Source organism: Pieris napi, chromosome 12, assembly GCF_905475465.1.
Source record: "Pieris napi chromosome 12, ilPieNapi1.2, whole genome shotgun sequence".
Taxonomy (NCBI): Eukaryota; Metazoa; Arthropoda; class Insecta; order Lepidoptera; family Pieridae; genus Pieris; species Pieris napi.
Genome location: NC_062245.1, coordinates 12,274,715 through 12,294,041, shown reverse-complemented (window position 1 = coordinate 12,294,041; position 19,327 = coordinate 12,274,715). Strand labels below are relative to the sequence as shown.

The 19,327-nt window shown below is 36.3% G+C and overlaps 2 protein-coding genes across 7 annotated transcripts in view; both read right to left on the bottom strand.

Moving 5' to 3' along the window:
• The window catches only part of LOC125054758 (partitioning defective 3 homolog), a 75,937-nt gene extending 67,298 nt beyond the window's left edge, over positions 1–8,639 (bottom strand). For all 4 annotated transcript variants that reach the window (XR_007117753.1, XM_047656814.1, XM_047656818.1 and 1 more), the window contains exon 1: positions 8,164–8,639. Coding sequence is in view for 3 of the 4 variants with exons in the window: in XM_047656814.1 (XP_047512770.1) it covers positions 8,164–8,283 (120 nt within the window). In the remaining variant the exon portion in view is untranslated. The remainder of the gene's footprint in view (positions 1–8,163) is intronic.
• Positions 8,640–11,589: 2,950 nt separating this feature from the next.
• Positions 11,590–19,327, bottom strand: part of LOC125054267 (Ca(2+)/calmodulin-responsive adenylate cyclase) — a 96,207-nt gene continuing 88,469 nt past the window's right edge. For 2 of the 3 annotated variants that reach the window (XM_047656020.1, XM_047656021.1), the window contains 8 exons: positions 19,085–19,244; positions 18,202–18,285; positions 17,223–17,384; positions 16,430–16,643; positions 14,435–15,719; positions 14,012–14,233; positions 13,714–13,783; positions 11,590–13,582 (listed from right to left, as the gene is read on the bottom strand). In XM_047656020.1, the coding sequence (XP_047511976.1) occupies positions 13,166–13,582; positions 13,714–13,783; positions 14,012–14,233; positions 14,435–15,719; positions 16,430–16,643; positions 17,223–17,384; positions 18,202–18,285; positions 19,085–19,244 (2,614 nt within the window). In that variant the 3' untranslated portion in view covers positions 11,590–13,165. The remainder of the gene's footprint in view (positions 13,583–13,713; positions 13,784–14,011; positions 14,234–14,434; positions 15,720–16,429; positions 16,644–17,222; positions 17,385–18,201; positions 18,286–19,084; positions 19,245–19,327) is intronic. The other variant, XM_047656019.1, reaches the window with a different exon arrangement.

Below are 19,327 nucleotides of genomic sequence, written 5' to 3'. Positions count from 1 at the left end.
AAGGTGTAACATACTTACCGCTTATACAGCCTTGCAAACAAGTCTCTGAGGAAAATTATCTCTGCACACAAGAAAACAGGGGCACCGTATCCTGAAACGACATGCATTGAGGAGCTGATGACCTTCAAGGAAAACCCATCCAACTGTGACCAGAATACAGTAATTATAGAAGAGAAAATATGTCATCAGAACGTATCCCTTCCATTAAGCTGCTGGAGTTACAGTCAACAGTGAACTCTAAGGAAAATCAGAATCCAGTAAACTTACAAGGAATGGAGCTCAGTGACCTGCAACACATGTCTTACGTGCTGTAACAACTTAACAGAGATAGTGATAGTGAAATGGACAATTCAGTGAAAGTGAAAAGCATTAGTTTAGGCACTCTTTTATTGTATTTTGCTAATTGTTGTGTTTTTTATAAAAAATAATATTATTAATATGTTGCAGTGGCGAAATAGTCAGAATTTGCAAGTGCAATCCCCTGATAATTTCGCTCTTAAGGAGGGAGGAGTTATATAACCCCGTCTGTCACCACTATAAGATGATTATATTTTATATAAACAAAAACCATTGCAACATAATAGTACAAAGATCCTTTATATTTCAATAGCTGAAGTGCTGTTACATGATTAACGAACCACTCTTACATGATTTACGATCCACTCTTAGTTCTTACTAAGTATCGTTTCCTTGTAGAGCGTGAGAACAATGTGTCAGCACAACGGTCACGTAGGCCTTTAAGAATAGGATATAAATATAATAGAATACTTGTAATATTTAGTATTAAACGGACCTCAAATCGGACCGGTTGTATTCATTTTAACTTTAAGTTTTTAAAAACCCTTTTTCGCGGACACACTACTTGACTAGAGTCTAATTATTTATTGCCAGTTCTTCTATTCCGTTCTACGCCCTTGATTTGAAAATTGGCACTAAATGTAAAATTAGAAGCCTTAATATGTATTTCTTTACTGACGACTAAATGATTTTTTGAATTAAAGATATATTTTCAGAAAATTAGTATTTTTGTTTTTTTATAGAATGGGGCCAACGGGCATTAGCCTCACCTGATGTTAAGTTAGTGGCCCATGTGGTGTACATCACTCAATGCCAGAGGGCTCGCGTTGCCGGCCTTTTAAAAATTTGTACGCTCTTTTCTCGAAGGACTGACTGACTGAGGGTGGAACGCTCTCTTCTTGAAGTACCCTAAGTCGAATTAGTACAGTCTTATACATACAAATTTATTACAATAGAAATGGCTTATAATCGCATTCAAAAGAGAACTCTCTGAATACATATTTCGTGTTATAGAGTAAGGGATTAAATGCGAGGCCGCCCGCATATTTCTGACGCAAAACGACACACATACCGGTAAAGTCATAATTTATCGGGTAATGCTATTTACCTTATTTACATTTCCAAAGTTATCAATTCTGAATATTATATATCCACGACACTATTCGGTTCTTTTAGTTAGAATAAAGTCTGGTTTAACAGATACAGATAAATAACAAACGTTTGCAGAAACATACTACTACTGTTGAATGTGGTCTATATATTATCTTATATAAATTGTGAAATAGTCATACAGTAACTCTTACAGAATATTAACATTGTCGTCTCTTATTCATTCCCAAGGTTGAAAACCAGCAGAATCTTCCAAATTCAGGCACCAGCTCTCATTCTATGATATTAGTTGGTAGTGGGCTAATCGATTAAAAAAAGCGTTCTTAAGCGAATAAGTATTTTGAAATAGGAAATTCTTAATTGGATGTATAATGTGTATATATTTACCGTAATTATCATATATTTTAGAATACATATCTTGTAGCATATATTGTAGAAGTTGCATTTTATATGATGTTGGTGTATTTTAATGAATGAGTATCTTTTTGCAAATTAATAATCTTTAACTATGAATTTCAAATGATTTAAACAAAACATACAATTATATTCGTTAACACCTTCTGTATGTACATACAGTCCAAAACAAGAAATAATTTTCAATTATTGAATATTATATATATATAGTAATTAATAATACTATTTATCACCTATTATTATTTATATAGCAATTTCCTAAAAATCGGCGGAACCGTTTCGGTGAATACCATAAGGAATAAACATGACACGGGATTTCCAGGTTTTTAATTGCTCGCATAATATAATCATATTTTTATTGTAATATTTAATAAAGATAAGGGTAACTTAATTAAAATTTGAATTAAATTATTTACGTTTAATGAATAATGTTTACAACCTACTGTACGTGAGTCACCTCAGTCGAGTAGTCATCAATTACCAAGTACCAACCGAACAAGAATGATAAGAGATAACCCGTATTACTTAATTAACCTAAATACGAATTACTTAGGATATATTTAATCGGTCCATTTTTATAACCATTAAGATTAGTAAAATATATTAGAGATATAATTATTTTTAATAAATATTAAGTCAATAATAACTCATACGAAATAAAGCTTAGTAACCAACTTCTCGTTGATGAGTACATCTGGGGCAAATCATATGTCCAACTGATATAACCACCAAAGAGATCAAAATAAGAATAGCAAATGGATGGTAAGATATTGGTCACCGAGGGATATCATGAAAACAACAGATTTCAGCAAAAAAAATAGCAGTGTTTTTAACCCTGTCTTACCTATGTCTGCGAAACTTGGGCACTCTCTAACCAGCACAGGAACATGCTAGCACACTGCCAAAGAGCCATGGAAAGAAGCATGCTGAGAATAAGAAAATTAGACAAGCAAAATTGGCTTAAGATCTCAACTATCTAACATTTTATCACGGCAACAGCATATACTTGGGGTCAGATTGTATATTTTAAAGACTTTGTCTCAGTGAAAGGGCATTAATACTGGATGAAAATCACCTTAAACACTAGTATGTAATACATATGCTTGTATATATTGTTATATCACTTATAATTGATAGCTAAAAAATGATTGTTTGCTTAGGTTAATATTGACTATGGGCTATTCTTGTTTGCACCTGGGAGCATGGAAAAATTTAATACGAAGAAAGTTTATCACGGGGGAGCTTATTGTGACTAATATGCTTAGGACAGCTTATAAGATCAAGTTTCGAGTGATAAGCCAAGTTGCTGTGCAAACCGGATAGCTATTATGGACGCGAGACGTGATCACTACACGTGCGCATGAGTAATTCTCTAGTAATATTAGATGTACCTAAAAAGCCTTATCAAGAGTTTCCGTCCGATGACATACGTATTATATTTTATTTCAGGTAAAGAATTTATTTCAGTTGAAGAATTAATAAAAGGAATAGCGGGGAAGAATTGGAAAGTTGTGGCGAGGATGAGAGATAAGTGGAAGAATTTTGCGGAGACATTCACTCCAGATCGAGTACTTATGTTTGACATTGACAGGCTAATGTAGTACTCGAATCAAGGCTATTTTTGAAGTTCTTAAAAACTTTTTTAAGCGCATGAAGATAAAATTTTTACGGATGAAATTTTTGTCAAAGAAAAGGGAGAGAGCGATTCAGACCGATTGAGAGAGAGAGATTATTAATGAATAAGATGTATATATAGTTTAGTTGGATTTAAGAAATTCAAATTAGAAGTTTAATTTATGGGATTTGTTTGAATCCAATTTAAATCAATAAACAAATCAGGAAGGTTATATATGTTGGCAATGGAAGCCGTACAGACAGCAGTGAGCTGACATTGGCTCTAATAGACAATTGCAGCCATTCTAAGCATTATCTGTGTTGCCAGCCTGCATTTAAAAGCAAGCAATAGAGACGTCGATGCGATGGTTGATTTCGCTTGGGTTGAGTCGAACAAAACCTATCGTGTCGCGAATTCGTGATTGGACCAGAGCTGCAGTTAACCAATCACAATTGACGGACTGTCGTATCTTGAGACTTTCAATCATAGTTTAGTTTTTGTGTGAACATCCTGCATCTCATAGGATGCATTGCGGTTTGTATTACAAGTTTTTGCTTCGTCCGGTTTATAAAGGAAATTATGTATTGAGTAGTGCACAGTCTACTTACCTGTGTGTATACGATTCGTAAGATTAGGAAGTCTTATACGTTATTAACCTTCGACTCACTGTCCAAATTCACATATAATATACATATATAACTCTAAGAAGCAACATTTTTAAAGTATTTATAACTGTAGTAGTCTTACAGTAGGCCAGTGACTAAAAGTAAACATTTAATTAAAATCTATACATTATGTTTGCTAATTGCTAATTTAAACAAAATATAATTAAACAATTTTTTACCGGATTGAAGTTATGTATTTACAATTCTTTTTCATAATTTTAAATTTAACCGACATAACTTGTATTAAGTTAATACATAGGTAGGTACATAACTTCCATCCGGTAAAAATTGTTTTATTATCAAATGTGTGAAAGTTATGTCAATAAAAGACAATACTAAAATATAATTATTTAAGCAAGATTTAATTTGGCGTCTGGTAAATAGTACCCGTGACCCCAGAGCTGGTGCTTTCCTCGCTCAACGAATAAGAAATGCTGCCAGCGTTAAAGTGCTAACACAGGGAACAAACTTTTAAAATTTGATTTAATTTTCTGTTTACCAATTTTGAATTATAGGCTACAACATTCTTATATCTATTTGTCAAACTAATTACATAAGAAAATATAAACATGTAAAATATTTACGTTCAAAAGTAGATTCTAAAATAGTATGTATATCTGTTTTATAAAATGAAGTCCCCAAACGGATTTTATAGTTTTCACCAGCTGATATGGTTCCTAGTGGTATATGTTAATTGACTGAAATAAAGCGATAATTCTGGAAGAGGTCCCAAAAAACACGAAATTCTCGTGATTTTTGTTCTTGTGAACGATGCTGGGGGTGGAACACATGTTTATTGGAAAGATACTCGGACATCCCGACGCCATTCGTCCACTTGACACGAACACATGGCAATACCAACTTTGTCATTCCAAATTCTGAAATTAATTGATGCACTTAAGACGTATTTGCACATGTGCCACTCTGGATGATGTCTCGTAACACCCCAAAAGGCGCTTGGGACACATTTCTGTTTTAATAACATTTCTTTACTGGATATATAACTTATTATTATTCGCCTTTCATCCAGAATTTTATTTTTCATAAGAAATTCCACAATCTTTTAGAATATTTAGCAATGGACATGTGACTCAGTCCGTCAATTTCTTTCAAGTTTTAACGCATATAAACGTTTGTCCCACGTTTGATTTGTTTGGTTGTCGTGTAAAACAAAGAAATCATTATATTTCTGTTTCATTAATCGTTTTAGGTGAATATGTGTTCAGCCTTAGAACCTCAATTGAGATTTATTAAGATAAATGGAAAATACACTTTACAGAATTCAAACATATTTAATTATCAAAATAAAAACAAGACTTCTTGTGTGTTTTGTTACTTAGGTACCTACTGTGGTATTACATAGTTCATTTATATCAAAATTATTTATTTAGGTAACACAATGTAGTGTACATATGAATGTCAATAAAAAAAACATATTAAATGCTTCTTATTTTACATTTACCGCCAGTTCTCATATCAAGGCCATAGAAAAGACGAGAAGAACTGGCAATAAACTCTCGGCCACTCTTTTTATCCCTACATCTATACATGTATATTGTATATATTATATTTAAAGGCGTATTTTTTTAATATCGATATTTACTCATCAATCATCAACATAAAGTTTTTATAGGTATGACTTGATTGAAATAACGTGTTAAAATTCCATGCATCTCAAATATCCAGATTACCATACAATACGTTATTCATGGAAATAATGGTCTCAAAACCGGTCTTCGGGACCAGTCATCACACAATACATACCTGCCTAGGTGGCTCTATCAAAGAATCCATTGTTTTAGCGATTTTTAGTGCCCAAGTCAATTTTAAACGCGTGCGAAAAGGGTGTAACACTTTGTATGTAAACAAAAGAGGAAACAATTATATTAAAACGTTTTATTTTACACAAGTTATTGACTAACGGAAAGAAAACATCAGAAATATTATTATATATGATACATAGGAAAGTAATCGAAACGTCAGTTATTAAGAAACTATCAATATATCTTCAGCTATTCAGGGATAGCACGGAGGAAGCTCATCTGATGTTAAGTGATACCGCCGCCCATGTACACTCACATTGTAACACTCTTCATGGTAAATGCGGTAGAAGATGAAGATCATCTAAGATGAGATACTCTAGACTTCCATATACTTAAAAGATACATTTAGTTATTTCATATAAAATATAGTATTTACGAATGTTGAAAAGCCTATTAAAAGTATGTACATGCCCAGTGGAGCAGAAAGCGATCATTTACTGCTTGTTAGTTCCTTGCGACCTTTCAATTGTGCAATCGTGGTCCAATCATGCGCAACGTTGCCAAAACTAGGTATTTAGTACATTACATACAAACATGTAAATCGCGAATCGATGTCATATTATACAACAATTACAAAAAGTTCTATATTGGTTATCAATAGACTTTGAGGAAGACATGCCAACTTGTACGGCACTTGACGCTTATAATATTTTGAAGTAAATTCAGCCGATGGTATTTAGGGATAATAATTATTGGGGAAACAATAATAAAAATCGGTTCAGTACTTTTTGTAAGTACTTTCATACTTTGTTTAATAACTTGAAATATCATGCAGCGTCTATTGGGTCCGCTAGTGTTTTTATAAATGTCACCAGGTTTAGCTTGCTTAACATTATCTATGGTAGGCCTCATTTGTACACTTAATATTTTAGAGTAATTTGAACCAATCAGTCATATACGTAATATTCATGAGCATGCTCGAGACAAAAGAAAATCCTCGAACAAGGTCAGCTAATAAGATAATTTACAAGTGCATATTATGCATAAACTCTTAAGGTCGAGTCTACCTACCAGCTAAGCTATGTGGGAGTCAGGTGTAAGGGCAGGTGATGTAATGTAACTAGGAAATAAATATATGTATAGACCTATGATTGGGACCGCATAGCGTCGGCTATTAAATTATAACGAGCGAAAATAAAGGAAGTCCTTTAGTTATCAATGTTGTGTTAGCCTATAGGCCTAAGTAACAATTAACTGTTAATTAAAGTTTGACTGCAGCAAGAGATTGAGGCTCAGCTTTGTACAGAGGTTTTTCACAATCCTCTACTACCGTATGTAATAAATGCAATAGTATTATCTTCACGCACCGCTGAACTGATTTAAACTGAGTTTATTTGCCTCTTCACAGTATTGCATGGTGCAGGTACTGATCATCTTTTTGAGGGGCTGGTGCCTATAATAGGACTATAGACGTTCTATAACACCGCGTATGAACTACCTCTTTTAGTTCAGTTAATCGACGTATATAAAAGCATCACACTGCAAACTTCGCGTAATTTTATGCAACAAAATAATACTGACGCAACAGCTGACCTAACGGTTTAACCACCAACGGGAAAACATATACATTTGGCTTCGTTTGGTTAATTCGTAAATTGAGAATTCAATACGCTACTTCCATAATTTAACCACGAGATACCGCTACAACCACTATGTCAAATTGATAAAATGTCGCGAAAGTGGTCCGCCCGCCGCCGTCCGCCTGCACGTACATTCCTCCATTAGATACGCAAAAACTAGAAGTGCCATTACGAAACTATCGACAAACATAAAGGGTAGTCTAGTCTCAAACCTGACACTAAAACCAGACCATACAAGATTGATATTCCCTGTTGTATTAATCTTATAACTGCTCATAAACCAGTTTCTAGTAGTTGTTTTGCAATATTAGTTAAAGCTTTATGTTAAGTTTCTATACATTATTAAATAATAAACATATAGTGTTTTGACTATTTGATTTGACTCAAATTAATACTTGCATTAAACAATCGTGTAATTCGTATCGAATACGAGCAATTTCTTTATTATGTATAATTGGATACATAGATTTATTAACTTAAAATCATTAATTGCCGACAAGTATGCCGATCCCGTTTGTCAATTACCTGCCTCTGATAGTTAAATGGCGCGAAAAAAACGTTTCATAAAATGTACCAAAGCGGTTTTGTTAGTCAGGGTTTTCTATATGGTTGTTATTTTATCATAAACGGTTTCAATACAACTAAAGAATTAATCTTACCTGTCCAGTAGCTTTCTTATATCGCAGCGTTGCTTCCCGTACGAGGTCCCTCACCAAAAGGTCGCCAGCCCCACACGGTACCAACACTCGCACAGCACCAAAACACACTGTCACTTTCATATTGACCACTATGATTCACTGAGACACTTCACCACACACTCGCTAAGCTAACATATTAGTTTTTTATAAACTAACAGAAGCACTTCTACCTTACGCACATGGCAAAGGTAAGCTTACGTTGAGGCCGACCACGAAGCGCAGTTGAAACAAAAAGAACAAAAACACAATGACTGAATGTTTTCATAGCGCTCGTTTAGCGTGCTGTTTGCACTCGTAGGAAATTGACTTATGGTATCACTTTTATTGAGTACAATAAAGAATTCCGCGTTTCACATTTCGATAAGATTACGCGGAAAATTAGACTCGATGCGCACGCTCTGCGGCAGCAACGGTCGTGACGAGGTGTATGAATAAGAATTCGTTTGATAGTTGTACGAGGGGAGCGCGGCGCGGGGTACAAAACCGGTTCTCGCAGCCAATGAGCGACGGCGACGCGAGGGGCAGCTGTGCGGGCCGCGTCATAGTTCATACCTGCCATACCTTTGGGTCTAGACAAGGTAAATGTTTTATTTCTAAACCGAAAAATAGATAATAACGATTAGAATAAAATACAATATCTATCATCAATATTTCTCTACTCTTGCATTGTAAATAATTAAGATAGGATCGGTTGTCTTTATACGTCAAAGCACATCACGACCGCAGACCAACCGCCATGAATTTTTGAATTTAACAACCAGTCATTGCTGGCGCGTTGTATGTCCTGACTCACGTATTCCAAGAGAACATAACGTCGTGTACCAAGAATTTGATTAGCTTTTTATTGTAATAATTACAATACCTATCGCCGTTCTATGTCTACTGTATTTATAAACATTTTATACTTAAACCACTAGCTTATCTTCTTCGTAAGGTTTCAAATCACCATAGCTTGTCTAAAATAACTTTTCTATTATTCTTAAAGAATTGAGTGTCGGTCCCGGTTTAAAGTATTTGTATTTTCGGTATGCGGGTTCTATCTAGCTGCATAATAAGCTTCAAGATTTATGTGTACTGTAGGCTACCTTTACCGCCTCTATAACATAGTATGTAGTTCGAGCGAAAGAATATCGTTTCATAACGAAAACTTCCAATTAAGCAATGAACCAGACGCACAATTGTGTCTGAAAAATTTCCAGTTTCCCTGTCAGATAAAGTTGCTGGCTAGAGTTAGTCTGAGACTACAAAAAGTATATCTTTGACCTAATTTCTGTACCAACGTGTCCCAGGAACTGATATAATCAATACCCATCACCATGCCAACCATTATCATGACATTTGTTATCTAACTTTTAACCTTTGATTCTGAGTCTAAAACATTATTATATTGCTATTATTAATAATTTAGATTGTACGGTATAAAAAAAGATGGACACTAGAAATAACGAAATGGAAAAGAGATGTATAGGACGACAAAAGAAAATATGTATAGATGACATTATAGAACTAGCGGGGAAAAACTGGATGAATGTTGCTCAAGACAAAGAGAAATGGAAAAATATGGAGGACGATTTTACCCTAAAACAAGACCACTAAGAAATAAAATCTAACTTAATTTATTTAAAACTTATACTAACACAACTAATAATAATATTAAGTAATGTAAACTAACCAATTGCTGTATGGATTAATAAAGCTTTAATAATAATGTAGGATATGGTGGATACGGAGGTAACCCATTGGAATATGAGCCTTTTTCCCGCAATAAATATTATGTCGGGGGGATTCGAATCCAGGATACTCTGAACGAATTACGTTTATAAGCATTACATAGCTACGAAGTGTTTAAGAAGTATATAGGAGAAACATTTTTGGTTTTCTGTGCCCCTCTTGAAACAGTTTTCTTGGCCTGGTTTGAACCCGTAGTGATAAGTATGTCAGTGGATTAGAAAATATGTAGTTTTATAAAGGATAAGGAAATGCGAATCAGTTTCTAGTTTCCAATTATGGTTATTAAATAATAGAAACTCAATTTACGCCATTCGCAGGAAATAGCTTTGTAATGATATTGGATTTTGTTGGATATTAATAATCATTTTCCTTATGACGATTAATAAAACGCGAAACTACGTAATACAGTACCATAATGAGAAACTACTATATCCGCTGAATACTTAATTTAGCGGATGTACCAGGCTTGGAAACATGGGGCAAAAATTAAAATTCTTTAACAAAAATAAAAGAAAACTTTTAACGAAATTAAAATATTTTAGTATTGTACACTTGGAAGTATACTTTTGTAGATTGGTTTTTAAATATTTTCAAAGCGTAATATTGCGTAGCACGTGTGCTGAATTTCATAAGTGTATGTATGTTTATCAAAAATTTCTTGACTACTAAAGGCAGCGAAATGAACATTCTGATTTAAAACAAGTTCAAGTTGCGTCGAAATCGATTCAGTAGTTTAATTCAGCATTTCTTGTGAGGTCATGATATTGCCTAGGTAACAAACGTTAACAGGTACCTATTTGAGGTTTAATTTTTCTAAATTTTATTGAAAAGAAATATCATGGCAGGTGAAATGAAGTGGCGTTGATGGTCAATCATTTCATGAAATGATAAAAACTGTTAAATTCCACCGTTTTGCCTATAGAGAGAGACTATCAGCTTTCTCTTTTCATTACAGCGTAAAAACAATATGATACTTCCTTGTGTCTTATTGTAAGCCTCATTCAAAACACAAACGCCACAAAAAATACACCTTATGACAGAAAGAAACGAAATAGTCTTTATGAATAAGGGAATACAGATATATTTGTACATTATCATACTTATCGTAAAGCTGTTGAAAAACTATATTTCTATCTAAAAATATATTACATAACTATGTACCTATATACAACATAATAGTTGAGTAATGTTTTAATCATATTAGTCTTAATATAGTTGATCAAGGTTACATAGCTTATTTGTATGCTGTATATTACACTCACCGACGATGCTACGTGTCTTCCTTTGAGGTTAAAAGGAATTTTAATAGGTTTAAAGAATAACCGTCAAATCTTTTAATATTTAACAGTTTAACTTGAACCGTAACTTTTGGCTTTTACTTTCTACACCTTTAAACTTCTTCCTTTTCTTCTGCAGAGAGAGTTCATAGTAGCTATTTTTGGTTTGTTGATAATTAGTTCGAATACAATTACCAAGGCCAAAAATAATATTTTTGCTTTCGTATATTTATTTAAATTGTATTCGTCACATTTGTGTATTTATTTATTAAATCGTATTTAATTGATTTAGATGGTAATTATTTTCATATTTATAGTGTTGCTATAGAAAAAGGGAACACATAAGGGAACTGTCGAGTAATAAACAACAATAAAATAGTTTAAATCACTTTAATCAGTTATAAAGAATTATAATATTGCATAATCAAATAAATAAGAAACAAGTTTACATCGAAATAGCTACATGATTAAACAACAATTTTTACAAATTGATTATAGAGACCATATTCCAAAATCTGATTATTGCAGTTAAGGTCTGTCAAGTATTGTTGGCGTCGACATAGACGTGACAATTAACATTGACAGTGACAATTGATGGTGACAATTGACGTTGACAATCGATTCGGAAAACGGGTCACTGATGAAATATGTCCATTACATTTGAAATAATACACAGCTATCGAAAATGGTAACTTTGAATGACAAGTCTATTATAAGTTAATTGTCTCAGTTTAAAATCGTTATTACTTATCTTAACAGAAATATTTAAAAATGAACTTAACCAACCACTTAATAAGCACAGTATTTGGCACGAACAATTATAAAGGCAAATGATAGATAAAAAGTCGTTCACTAAACCTACTTATTTAATATATAGCACTTGACAGTATAACGATATTTACAAAGTTATATTAATATCACGGAAACAAATAAGTTATTGCACATATGTACTATCAGCAGAAACTATAAAACAATTGCAAGAGTAGTTCCCATTTTCACTTGCTTTTTCGAATAGTCGAAACACGTTTTTTTTTAGATTTTATCGTTAAGCGGGTATTGTGTCAGAATTTAAGTTATAAAATCTTCAATGCTATTATTTCTATACTAACAAGCTTTTGCTGATAGTACGTGAAATCGGATAAATATGATCACGTTTTAATCATACAAGTACAGTCGGAAAGAAATAATCATAAAATCTATGGTCTGCTCGGTCAGTTTAGCTACGTCAAATTTTATGAATATATGTTTGAACTATTTCCAATATTTTAAGTACAGACTTTAAATTTCAAAAATAACCTTAGACAAGCTACTTACTCTACGAAAATTCGAATACATGAAATTGACACGAAATCATCCACTAACCTCTATAATATTTGAGAATATTCTACAACAAATATTCGGATTGTACTTTGGGTAAATTCAAATCTATTCAACGCCTAATCGGGCTACGAGATTATTTTAAATTGATGTGATGACCGATGGCACTAACGACAAAAAATACTGACTAGAACTAAGAGAGGACTCGTCCGTCAAAGCGCAGATATTCGAGAGAGAACATTACGCTAAATACACAATGAAATGCAGCATTACTTATATCTACAGGTCGAGCAGTCAATCTCGAGAAGGGGCCAGCCCTCGACACCGACAGATTGGTCTATCACAAGTCGAACAAATATTACTAAGTCAGAGCACCTTGTAATTGTAGAGATCACGTTCTAGATGATTCCTGGCGCCATCTCATGGCACTACAGTACATATACATATTAACAATTTACACAAATACACAGAATCAGGCACATCTTAAGTGACACGATCACAGTGGGAGGACGAGCGCTAGAGTGAGTATTTCATAAGAGAGCTGGGTCAGTTTAACCGCGCGTCGCGCTTCTTACCCGCGAGCGGTTAAACGCGCTGACGATTCAAACGCGGGTAAAACCGTGCCGAGACATGAGCCATCAAACGTCGCTCTCGCCATCGGTCACGTGAGCGGACTGGCCGAAGTTTCTGGTGATGGATTCGCTGACGGTTCGAATGTTCGCCAAATACCTGTGAGCCGGTTCGTCCGAGTCGTAAATAGCGCTGAGGGACTCCAAGGAGACCAGAGCCTCCGAGTCCAAGAGACGAGAGGACGCCCGGGAAGAGATATCATCATCCCGGTCGAAGTAACAGGAGTTGACGTCGCTCAGGGCCGCCTCGGCGTCCGTCAGACCGGCTTCGTTGAGCATAGACACGTTTTCCAGAGCTGGGTCGTCTGTGGTGTAGCCCGTGCTCTCCGGTTGTCCGCATTCTCCCTCTCCCTCTCCTTCGGAGCACGAGGAACTCCACTCGGATTGACTCTCTCCGTAGACACCTAATTCTCGATGGTGGGATACCTGAAAACAAAGAAATTCGTTTCAAAACTAGTTAACGGTTTGATAAGATTTCTTATTTCCTAATTAGTCAGGCTTTTTCCCTGAAAACCCTTGTCCAAATAAATGAAAATTACTGATTAAAGATTACATACCCGGTGATGTAGTCTTTCCACATTTTCTCGCTTTTCTTTGGTAATTTCAGGTTCCTTTCGTGGTGGAGGACTGAAATAAAATGAGGTTGCCATTATTTCACTTACTAAAACTATTTTTGCTGCACAATACATACAATATTATTTAATACTAATTTATAGACTGTCCAAAACTAGCTATGACAATATAAGAATCTTTTTATTGAATGTAATACGTCTCTAGTCAATATAACTTTTTTCTGGTAGGTACATATTATATTAAACTCGAAAAAGCTTGTTAAGTTCATATTATACAACTCACTTGGTGCTCTGCTTGGAATGCGTCGGCGAAGGCAAGTCCACGACTACATCCGTGGGCAGGACGCCCGGGAAGTCCGTTCGGGGAGAGGGTAGCACGGGGGGATGCGCGAGGGCGGGAGGGTCGTTCCTGGCCAAGTGGGTGATGGCGGCCAAACCCACTGCGTGCAGCGGACTGCTGTTGTTGTTGCTCGCGCGCACTGCTTCGACGCACGCGTTTGCTGCCCTGAGGTGGTTACAATTATAGTTATACGTAGCAAATTATCTGAAATTCTAAATTTCATCAGCGAGTTTACAACCAGGAAGTGGTTTTGACTCATACCATATTATTTTTTTGTTCGAGTGTAGCCAAAAATAGAAGAATAACTAGCTAGTTAAAATAACTTCAAAATCCATTACTTACTTTTATTTACAAAAACTATCTTACCTTAGGTCCAATTTCAAATCCTTTCTTTCGATTTTTGGAGAGTTCAACACGAGATTCTTATCGTCGAGTAGTCTCTGTATCTCCCTTTCGAATGGCGGAACACAGGCGATGTCAGAAGGGCTGCGTTTTGTGAAGACTTCCCTTGCATCGTTCAAATGTTTTAAATTAGTCGGACGACTACCAGAACTCGAAAACGAGCTCGTCCTTTGCGTAAATCTGTGCGGGACGTCTTTTTTATCCGTTTGGCTGCTGCCGTCTCTCTTGGCGGACATCTGATGCATATTCAATATGCTCCTCTGCAATTTGTCCTCTTCTTTGTGAAGGTTTATACTGCCATCGAGGAGTTTGTCATCGAGAGACGGCTTTTTATTCAATCTGTGCTTAAGATAGAAGTCGTAAATGATGTTGGGGGTCTCCTTTCTGACGGGGGAGTAATAGTCGTATCCCGGGTTGGGGTTTATTTCGACTTTTTGAGGTCGAGGGGGCTGCCATTGGGCGGCTCGCGGGGGTGAAGGCGAAGCGTCCGTTGTCCGGGAATAACTCTCGTCGGAGGAGCTCAAACTCGGGGAGCGCGTCAGCGAACTGAGTTCGTCGGCGGACGAGTGGACCCTCGGACTTCTCGCTAAGGGCAAACTTTCGCTGGATCTCGGTCTGGGTAACCTGGGGGGAGCTCTCCTCTTGTGGGCGATCGGCGGTCGAGGCTCCTGGGGTCTAGGCCAGGGAGGAACCAGGGCTCGCGGGGGAGGCCACCTCGGATTGCCGTTTATACCGTGGGGTGGGGGCGGAGGGGGAGTATCATCGACGTTATTTCTCCGTCCTTTGCTTCCTTTGTTGCCGTTCTGGTGGTTGTTTGGGAGCAGAGGCTCATTCTCTCCGGCGGTGGTCGCCTCTCGTAAGGGCGGAAGTCTTGACGCGGGGGCTACGGCTCTTCGCGCCGAGTTTTGCAACATGGCTAAAGGAGTCGCTACGCCACCATAGGCGGTGGGAGGATTTGGCGTATTGGCTGGATTACTGACAATATGGTGGTTGTTGGTGCTCATGGGCGCTCGGTCTGTCAAGAAATAGGTCGTCATTTCCCCCTTACCCTTCACTTTGACCTTCCCCCGACACACGAATTGATAAGGCAAGTCTTTGAGGGCCTGGAAGACTTCCTCCGTGACCTGAGTGTGGTTGGGTAACCCCGTGGAGTCCATGCGAGACGCGACGTTCACGGTGTTGCCCCAAATGTCATATTGGGGTTTCCTCGCCCCGATCACACCGGCTACTACTGGTCCGACGTTTATGCCTGCAAGAGGTAGGTTTACACATAGTGTCAATATTTTCAAAAAATTTCGAAAATTCTAATTCCGTTTATATTACAGTACTCGTATAACAAGATCGATAAAATCTATATATATATAATGAAAATGGTCTTCGTTTGAGGCTCAATCACGCCTAAACCACTGATCGTATCGACATGAAACTACCACCATTCGATGCGAAATTTTTCCTAGATGGTTTATGGCTATTTATTTATTCCAACGTTCCTTCATTTTTTTATTGCTGTTTTACTTTTATGAAAATTTATCCATACGGACTTCACCGCGGAAACATTCGGGGAGGCTTCCTAGAACCTCTAAACGTCAACATCTGTTAAAAACTCGATTTTCGAAATATTTCAATTTTCTTAGCGGGAAGTAAAAAAGAAGAATAATAAAAATATGAAAAAAAATAAAATAATGAAACATAAAATTTATTTTAATTCGTCCAGCAAAGCGGGCGCGAAACGGCTAGTGTAGATATAAACAAAATTTTATATCTGGTGATATTTTTAAGCTCAAACATACACATTTATAATATATATTATTATACGGACGTCTCCGTTATTCGTACCAACGTTTCGCAATTGCATTGAAACAATTATTCAAAAGTAGACATAGACATACAACATACATATATGTATTTTAAAGTGCGTAAAAGTAAGATTAAAAACAATTTATAGAAAATGTTTCTTACCAACTCGTAGCATGAAGTTGTTATAAGAATTATCATTAATATCTTTAAGTTTATCTCTCATAGCGAAGACAAATTCCACAAGTGTCGCTAAATGTTTCTTTGTGCTTGGGTCGTCGGCCATTTTCTTGTCCGGTATTAGACCGACGGCTGCCATGTACGTTGAACCGACAGTTTTTATTTTGTCAATCGCACTAAATCGTTCTTCGCCGAGTAACTGAAATTTTAAAAATATCATTTGATTTAATCACAATAGGAATTTAGCTATGGATAAAAACGCAGTGGCGCTACTGTCACATTGAAAAATGATAATGAAATCATTTGTCAATATAATACGAGTAGGCAAGTAGGTGATCAGTCTCCTGTGCCTGAAACTCGCCGTCGACTCTTTGGGTCTAAGACATGTCGGTTTCCTCACGATGTTTTCTTTCACCGAGCGAATGTTAAATGCACAAATAGAAAGTCCATTGGTGCCGGGGATCGAAACTACGCCCTCAAGGATGAGAGTCACACTCCGAAGCAACTAGGCTAACACTGCTTACGAAAAAAAATAAAAAAAATCCGCTATAAACTTTTTAGGTCTGGGCCTCAGATTTCTGAATCTGTTTCATGATCATTTTTAAATCTAATGGGTAAGTAGGTGATCAGCCTCCAGTGCCTGACACACGCCGTCGACTTTTTGGGCCAAAGACATGTCGGTTTCCTCACGATGTTGTCCTTCACCGTTCGAGCAAAAATTAAATGCGCACATAGAAAGTCCATTGGTGCACAGCAATAAAAATTCACAAATTCTAACCTCATCAAAATCAGCAATAATTTCATTCAGCAGCCTCAGGCACTCCATTCCCTGGTTGTTGCCGTCGAGCTCCATGTAGAACTCGTGGTAGTTGGTGATGGAGGCGAAGACCACTCCGGCCCGGTGGTACGACTGGTGGTAGAGGTCCTGCCAACCGCGCTTCTTGAGTCAGCATTGCGTGGAAAGCCGTGCACGTCAGGCCCAATGACAGATACCGTCCCGCGATTATTGCTTTTAGAGCCATCCAAAGTTTGGGATCTTTTTTACGAAAAACTTCTCTCTTTTCTTTTTCGAACTTTTAGGCAGTCAGAAGCTATTGTCTTACGATATAAGGTCAAGAAAATCGGAAAGCTTACTCTTGGACGTAGACAAAACACTAAGAAACCAAGTAAGAAGATCATCAAGAGAAGTTGACTGGCTTTATCTCATCGGTATCTTATCAAAGTATTGTATAATTTATGACATAACTAACGAATTAGTTATATTAATTGGTTAAAATATTTTGAAACTTGTTCATAAACATTTTTCATTTAGTATATAATAATCATTTTCACGGTTTTTTTAATGAAGGACTTCAAATCTTTGGATAACTTTAACACATTTATCGCTGGGTGCAGAATAAGATAAGTTTCGGTCGTGCTTGCAAATGTCAAAAGCGTTAAAAGCATTAATGAAAACCAAAACAAATCCTATTTGCATGAACGGTTAACAGTTAAAATATTTAACTAAAAAATTCTAGATTTTTTAATACGTCAGAATATTATAAAGATCTTTTTATTTACATACTCTCACTGTCATTTGACCCTAAATAATTTTGTGCAAAGTGCGTAACAGACAATAGAATGAATGATTGTGCCAATTGAATGGTGATTGATGAATGAGCGTGATGTCTTAATGATTGAACGATATTCCCAAATAAAAAGCATTTTTTAAGCCTCGATTCAGAACTGTATAAGCGCAGATACCAATTTGAAATTACCATATTTGTCCTGAACTGATTGTCCAAGAAATGTGTAGCCACGTGTGCAGGGAGCAGATTAAAAAGTATTCTTCTGTTTGATGCCTGTAAGAGTAAATATTAAATTTTAATTTTATTAGGATTTTAGAAAAGTAGACAAAACAAAATACTTTGCAATTTCTACCACATCTTTTTTTTTATAGAACAGGCCAACTGGCAGGAAGCTCATCTCATGTTATGTAATACCGGTATGGATACTGTCAATCCCAGAGGACTCGCAAGTGTGTTACCGGGCTTTTAAGAATTGGTACGCTCTTTGCAAAAATTCTATCGTATATATCTGTGATTCGCTATTCTATTCGATATCTCTCCTCCAGGCCCCGAATCATACATCAATGTAAAACCTTGCTGCAAGGCTGAGCATTTGCACATAAATGACAATTATCAATAAACTAGGAATCGGACATAACTTAACTGTTCCAACGTCCTCGTAGATAAATCAGACACATCTAAGACATTCAATGTATTTAAAATAAAATAAAAATTATGTAAAAAAACACGATGTCATTTGTTTTATTAGCTATACTACGCAATATCAAAGACATAATGTAAATTGTCAATGTGTCAAAGACAATTTGTCAGTAGTGCGCTGAATCGATGAGTTTGCTCTATGATCGGCGAGCGCTGACTTATTTTAAAACCAAATCCTAATATCGGACGACGATAGTGATAAATCCGGCTAATATTAATCAAACTCAATCTCAAAACTCAAAATGTCTTTCTTCATGTAGGTAAACAATTACACTTATGAATTGTCAACTTAAATCGCTTCGACTCTGCGACATGTACGAGTATATGTCCCCTTTATAATCAAGCTTCAAACTTAAATTGTTGGTGTGTAAACCTGTAACGCATCCATGTCGCGCTTCTCATCCCTGGCCTGCACCTGCCACAAGAAGTCGAGTCTCGCCGTCCACTCGGTCTGCCTCGCATGCAGCAGCACAGCAAGTGCCAGAGCCACCGCCCACGCACTCGACACGTATGCCGAACTAACTACGCCCGAACTGAAAATTTAACAAAAACAATGACACGATTTCTCACTCCTATCCTATTCCTATTGTAAAATTGATCACTTTGATATATATAA